Genomic DNA, 7,010 nt, shown 5'->3' with positions numbered 1-7,010 from the left:
ACTCCCACGGCTGCTCCGCACTTGTGCTAGAACTGGGTGGGCGGAATTACGTGCAAACGTTCAGCAGGGCCCGTGTAGGGGGCGCGTATCGAGGGGCACAGGAGCGGCACGCGGCCGCGACCCCCACGCGCCGAGCAGCCTGGCGACCTCCACGCGCGGCGGGCCCTTCCTACCCCACCCAGCGGCAGGTGGACAGTGTCGCTATGAAGAGAAAGCCTCGATTGTCCCTCCTACAAACCGCCACACGCCAGATCTCCGCTATTATGCACCCTCCATAGAAATGCAAACGAGCCGCGTGCGCCGGCCGCAATCTGCTCGCGCGCCCGGGCGCCCCGCAGCGCTCTGCAGCGGGCGGGGAGGTTGGCTAGGACCTTTCAGCTCGCCCGGGTAGGGGCCTTGTTTGTGCTAGGAGAACCTCGCGCTCTGGGCCATAGTGTCAGCTGGAGGGTGCTGCACTCAGGCCTTTTGCAAGCTTAAAGCCAGCGCTGCGTGTTTTTGCTTTAGGTTCCGGTTTAAAAGCAATGGTCTCATAGACTCCAAATTTAAAGTAAAGAAAACATAGAAAGGTAGCAACAAAAATAAATGCAAAAAAAAAAAATCATTAGATTCCCCAAAAGTGCGTTTCACAAATTGCAGCGTACTATTAGTCAGCAAGGTTTTTTTTTTTTTTTCTTTTCTTTTTTTTAAAAACTTTTTCCTTTTAAGGACTTAAGAAAAACAAAAAGGCGAGATGAAATCTGCAGGCTCCAGTCTGCCTGGTAACACCCCGACAAAAGCGGCAGATTTGAGGCATTGTCATCCCCCGCAGCCCTCCCCACGTGGCCTTCTGGCACGAGCCTCCGGCCGCCGCCTCATTTGCATCAGAAAGCGGGCGCGGGCCAATGGGCGCGCAGGCTCGCGCCAGCTGGCTGTGCCAAGGGCCCAGCCTATATAAGGGCGCGCGGCGGCGCCGAGTCTAACTAGCTGGTGGTAGACGCGCCGGTTTGGGCAGTAGACCTTCTTGTCTTCGCTCGCGTCCGCTCCGCCCTCTCCTCTTGTGGATAATTTGCTGCTCGCCAATCGCAACATGACTCTGGAAGAAGTTCGCGGCCAGGACACGGTTCCCGAAAGCACGGCCAGGTAGCTCGGCGCCGAGCGTCGGACGTCTTTGGGCTCGGGGATCCTGATCCTGCCCTGACCGCGGCTGGCTGGGCGTCAGTCTTCGGGCCCGCTGGGGTGGGAACCCGCTGGGTGGGAGCCGGGCGCGAGTGTGCCGGCTGGGCCGGGGGTACGGCACTGAACTGGCGCGCCGGACTGGGGCGCTGGGGGTGCGTCCCCGGGCCTGAGGATCCCGGCGCACCCTCCTGCTAGTCCCCGCTCACGGCGCTGGCTCGTCCGCAGGATGCAGGGCGCCGGGAAAGCGCTGCACGAGCTGCTGCTGTCTGCGCAACGCCAGGGTTGCCTCACCGCCGGCGTCTACGAGTCCGCCAAAGTTCTGAACGTGTGAGTATAGACGCGGGCCGGGCAAGGCGAGCGGGGCGGGAGGAGCGGCAGGGAGATCGGGGAGATGGCGGCGAGGGACACCCCGGGCTCCCCGAGCCGACCTCACCACCTCCTCCTCGCCCGCGCAGGGATCCCGACAACGTGACCTTCTGCGTGCTGGCCGCCGACGAGGAGGACGAGGGCGACATCGCGCTGCAGATCCACTTCACTTTGATCCAGGCGTTCTGCTGTGAGAACGACATAGACATCGTGCGCGTGGGCGACGTGCAGAGACTGGCGGCGATCGTGGGTACCGGCGACGAGGCGGGTGCGCCGGGGGACCTGCACTGCATCCTCATTTCGGTGAGTGTCGCTTCCGTCCCGATGTCGTCCCCGCCCCCGTCATCGGCCAGTGGCCGGCCCGGCTGACCTCTGCGCTCTCCCCGCAGAACCCCAACGAGGACGCATGGAAGGACCCCTCCTTGGAGAAACTCAGCCTATTCTGCGAGGAGAGTCGCAGCGTCAACGACTGGGTGCCCAGTATCACCCTCCCCGAGTGACAGCCCCGCGGGTATCCTTGGTCTGATCGACGTGGTGACGCCCCGGGGCGCCTAGCGCGGGGCTGGCTCTGTGGATGCGCCCTCCGAGGGCGCCGGAGTGCGGCGTGGAGACTGGCAGGCGGGGGCGCGTGGAGAGCGGCGAGGAGGTGCGGCTCCCTCCCGAGGAGGGACCCGGCGGCGGCAGGGGCAGGCTGGCCCCAGCCCAGGACTCTACAAGTGTGGGGAGCGGCTGCTCGCCCAGGAAGGCCAGAGGCGGGACCTTGGCCGCGCGGCCGAGAAGGACGGACTGGCCGGGCAGGAGTGACTCAGCAGCCTGTACTCTCGGCAGAAAGGAGGAGGAAGGCAAGGCCAGGCGGCCTGGACTTGTACACCAGTTACAGGAGCTCTGACGGATTTAGCAGTATGCACTGCTGTTTCAAAACGGACACGGGTGATGCTTCATTTTCTAAAGGATTATGCTGCTGCAGCTTTGAGTTTTACAATAAACTTACTGAAACAAACTTACTCTCTTTATTGAAGGCAGGGGATCTTTGTCTGCGGGGAGGTGGTTTGCAGGGCTGTTGACTTCTGAAATTCACGGAACTCGATGGCACTTGTTCCATCTTCCTGTTGGGGCCGGATTACAGGCTCCTGGGGGTGCTGGAAGCGGGGGAGGGGACGCCAGCTGGGTGCTAGGGCAGCACTTGAGCCCTGCTCTTATTTCTCTCGCTTTAGGAAAATTTTTAAACTCGCAACACAGGAGCATACTTGGGATAAGACATCAGTGCAGCAGCTGGCCATCCAACCTGATAACAGAGGCCTTTCCCTCCCCTGCCCCCTGCTTTCCAACAGCTGCTTATCAGAACAGCTTGCAGGATGCAGGCAGCGCCTTCCTGCACAATGAGCTTTGCCTTCTGCACGCGCTGCCCTTTGTGGTCCCTGAGGATGGTGGCAGACTGCTCTCAGGAAACTTTTCCTCTTAAAGGAATGGCACAGCAATGTCACCAAGGTATTAATATCGCATATGACATGATGACTGCATTTAAGTATGAGTCATCATTTTGTCATGGCTGTGATAGAACTTAGACGATCTGAGCAAAAATGGGAAGGCAGCATCTACACAAATAGGTGTGAGCAATTCTGAGTGGGGCCGGCATCTGCTTTCTACTATTTTGAGTGTTCTCTGCCCACATCAGAGTTATGAGGACTGCTGCTATTCACAGCAGCTTTGAAAGACTTATAGGAGAAACATAATTGAAATCTTTTTTGGCAAAGACTTTCCTTAAGAAGGATCTAGGGGAGAATGTACTGAGTGAATCAATCTTTTTTATTAGACCAATGTTTTGATTTCACGCTGGTGCCTGACTACACCGCTTTTGGCAGGGGAAATATACACGGGGCTAGATTGCTGTTAGCAAGCTGCCCAGGGGTCCATTGAGCCTTCTAGGCAAAGGAGGGGTAGTGTGCTGTTTTTCTAAGAAGAAAATTCTACTGATTTTTCAGCAGTCCCAGGTAGCTGATTGGGTGCCACTTTTTAAGTTCTCTCCAAATCGTGAAAGAATTAACAGAACAGGACTGTACAAACTTAATTATTTCTACTGTAAGGAGGAAAGCATCTTGTTTCACATTCATCAGCTCTTAAAATCCCCCTTGGCAGAGGCCCAGTGAAATAATTCAGCTGTGTTTGTGCCCAAGTTTCATTCCTATTTCACCTACGGCTGCTCAAAACCTTGAGTTTTCCTGGTTGAAGCGGAGCCTTGCAGGGTGGGTCTCTACAGCAGTCTGCATTCTGGCCTAATGACCATTTGCCACAGCATGCTATAGTAAACACAAATGGGGCATAATTACTTTAAAATGTACCCTTCAATGAGTAAATGTAGCAGAGCATTGCATAGAGCAGGCGGCAGACCCTCCTGCTGGCCCACTGAACCTTGTAGAATAGTCACTTGGCAGACCTTAAGAAACTTGGCTTTCTCAGACTAGAATTTACAGTAGGGGCACCTGTTGGAGCCCCAGGGGCTAGGAAAATTTACAGGGGGAAAAAAATGCATGCTTGGACATAGTGCCAGCCCCAAAGCTTGTGCTTAATTTTTTTGTGGTAAGTGTGAACAAGCATTTAATGCTATTAAAATGAAATACTCCATAGGATAGGTAATAAAATGCACAGTGCTTATAAACACATTATCGTATTCATACTTCCAACAACTCTAAGTGGTAATGCTTAGATAAACTAATTATCACATGCACGGTGAGGTGATCTATGCAGACTGTTTAACACAGTGCCCTGCATCTAGAAAGCACTGGATGAACGTTAATGACAGCAATACTGTACTTATGATGAAGGAGTTTGCTAAAGGTCATAGAAATCAACTGGACTGGTGGATCTGGACCAGGCTGTCTGGTTCCAGGGCCCAACACTACTTGCTGTGTCACACATCTGGGAAGGAAGACTTACTTTCATAACTTTATACGTTTATAAAAGTTTTATGTATTCATTGCAGAAAACTTGTAAAACACAAAAAAAGGAAAGAAAAAAGTGCTGTAATGGGCCGTCTCCACATTTTGGTGTATTTCCTTCTCGCCTTTTCTACATCTCTGAGGGGTACATACCATGCAATATACAAAACCACAGGCAACATTTTTTAAGAAGCTCATCTTCCCCTGCATTTGGTTGTCTCCTGCTTCTTCTCCTTGACATTCTGTTGCATGCCCTCATGTCACTCAGTGACCTTGGAGGCCAGGGTCTTCAGCGTTGCAGCAGGTTCCAGCACAGGAGTGACAACGTACATTGGTTAGGGAATCCTATTTACCCCACAGGCCTCACCAAGCAAGACAGATACCAGCTGTTTGTAGGCCCAAAGCAAGGCTGTGCCCACCCCAGGGCAATGAGTGTCAATCACGCTCATCTTTCAGTTCAGATAAAATTGTTTGCATCTGATCATGGCTATAAAAAATTGCACTGGCAGAAATGCTGTTGTAAAGATGAAACGAATACAGAAATGAAAGAGGGAGCAGCTCTGGGGGTCAGGCAACCCTCGTACACACAAGGAGTTGGGGCTTCCATTCTCTCTTTGGTAAGACAAGAGGACAACATGATTGCCAAGATTTGTTTTAATTTTAAAGGCTGTCATTCTAGGTATTATACATTTAATGAAAACATTATCCTCAGTGGCACAATGGGTATTGCTCTCGGGCTCACAGAGAGCCATTTGAAAAACAGTGATAGAGTTTTTTGGAAGCAAAGCAAGGATGTCAGCAAACAAGGCAAGGCTGTGAGGTCAGTTCAGGGAGCAGATATTTATTTTTGCTTCTTTTCAGAGTTCTTGAGCTTTTCTGTTGGTTTTTCCAAGCTATCAGCCCGTGCACTCCTCATGGGGTGTGTCCCCCCAGAGGTCAAAAAGAAACTGTCCTTCCCCAGCCTCTGAGAAGACACTTGACAGCCTAACTGGGGCAGTGAGGTGTGATCCTGTGTGGAGAGACCAGCTGGGGACGGGGGTATGCCTGGACCTATGAGGAGCCTTCGATTTCTGTTGTAGGGCAAAGTTATACTTGGTCTATGGAAGCAGCCTTGTTTTTAAGTCTAGCTCAAACTTCTCTTCTTTATCTTCCAGGAGATATTTCTCTTCTCTTGGCAAATAAGGTGTGCACATGAAGAGCTCCTGATTTATGTTCTCTCTTCCAGGCAGCGAGGAGGGTGTGGCCAGCAGTCATCTGTGAGGGGTGAGGGCTGCTTGCAAGAGCCTGGATTCCAGTAGGTGGATTTCCTGCTGGAAACTGCTGGAAACACCCCCAGGGCTGCATGATTCCAGCCCAACAGGCAGCAAAGACCTTTAGAGCCTCCGTGAGCTGGGCCTGGAAGGGGCTGCTGCTTCTCTACCTCACGGTGGGGAGGTGGGCACAGCCCTTGGCTACTGGGTTTGGGGGTGGGAGATGGGCTGCTCATTCATTCATTCCCTCATTCATTTGTTCATTGGTTCCTTCATTCATTCAGTTGGCAATTACTGTTTGGAGCACAGTTCTAGGTGTGGACTCCTGACGGGTTCCTGCGGGCCTGAGTGGCTTGTTGCAGGTGAGTGTTTGGGTAGTGGAGGGGGGCGTCCAGCTGTGTCCCACACCCATTGGATCCTTGTTTTCAAGGCTGGCCAAGGGCTGTCTGGCACCTTGGGGCTGCTTCCAGGGTGGCTGGGAGTATGTGATCAGAACGTGGGGTCTACCTGCCCGTGACGTTTGGAACCTGGCCTAATTGTCTGGTAATGTAATATTTTGGTCAAAGCCAAGTTCTCTTTCTTATTGCTGCTGTGGCTTCCTGTTGCACAGAATAGATACATTTGTCTCTCTCCAGCTTCTGGATGTGGGGACTGCAGGTCAGTGAAATACAGGAAAGCATGTTTCTTGTGGTCTGAAAACCTCAGTGGAGACAGTAAAATCAGTCATGGGAACATTGTTCAAAAGACGTAGAAGCTTTTTTCCCTCCAAGTGGGCTCTAATCCTATAACCGCTGAGCATTTCTGTACCTCATACAGAAATTTCTGTATCTCAAGTGACTGATGTGGTTTTACTTTATCACCTCAAGGGGAGGTGGGATTTGCTGCCAGTTTTCATGATTCTTTTTCTTCAGTGTTTGGGGTTTGCTTTGGGTTGAAGTTTGCAAGCTCTTTGGTTATGCAGCTTGGTGGTTGAAGTGATTCAGCTTTTTTTGTGGTCTCTGCAGTTACCCCCAACTTTGTGATGGCGGCCTAGGTGACATTCACTTACATCATGTCTTCCCTGAGTGGGAATCATTCTGGAGGATGATTTCAAATTTGTTGGATTTTTATTACGATACAGTACAGGTGAATAGAATTGTAAGCAGCAACATGAATAGAGCAATAAATAGCAAAATGGAAAGAAAAGAAACAGACTGGAGAAGGCATCCTCTTTCTCAGCAAGATCAAAGTTCTGTAGAGTGATTCACAGCATCAGAGTGATTCCTGGAACTCTTTGCATGGAGAGGAATTCGATGCTAAAATT

The 7,010-nt window shown here is 51.9% G+C and overlaps 1 protein-coding gene across 1 annotated transcript; it reads left to right on the top strand.

The window, feature by feature from the left end:
- Positions 1-694: 694 nt before the first annotated feature.
- Positions 695-2,515, top strand: GADD45G (growth arrest and DNA damage inducible gamma). Its single transcript, XM_079705881.1, has 4 exons — positions 695-1,119; positions 1,381-1,482; positions 1,611-1,824; positions 1,911-2,515. The coding sequence occupies exons 1-4, from the start codon at positions 1,067-1,069 to the stop codon at positions 2,019-2,021; spliced, it is 480 nt and encodes a 159-aa protein (XP_079562007.1). The 5' UTR covers positions 695-1,066; the 3' UTR covers positions 2,022-2,515.
- The last annotated feature ends 4,495 nt before the right edge of the window (positions 2,516-7,010 follow it).

The sequence above is a fragment of the Hyperoodon ampullatus genome (genome assembly GCF_949752795.1).
Source record: "Hyperoodon ampullatus genome assembly, chromosome: 6".
In the NCBI taxonomy this organism is placed as follows: Eukaryota; Metazoa; Chordata; class Mammalia; order Artiodactyla; family Ziphiidae; genus Hyperoodon; species Hyperoodon ampullatus.
This window is presented reverse-complemented; position numbering and strand designations above follow the sequence as displayed.

What these genes read in the sequence shown, in the direction of transcription:
- GADD45G (XM_079705881.1), top strand. Translation starts at nt 1,067, where the DNA reads ATGACTCTGGAAGAAGTTCGCGGCCAGGACACGGTTCCCGAAAGCACG. An exon ending in GTTCCCGAAAGCACGGCCAG is followed by an intron (nt 1,120 to 1,380) that starts GTAGCTCGGCGC and finishes GCTCGTCCGCAG; the next exon opens with GATGCAGGGCGCCGGGAAAG. An exon ending in TCCGCCAAAGTTCTGAACGT is followed by an intron (nt 1,483 to 1,610) that starts GTGAGTATAGAC and finishes TCGCCCGCGCAG; the next exon opens with GGATCCCGACAACGTGACCT.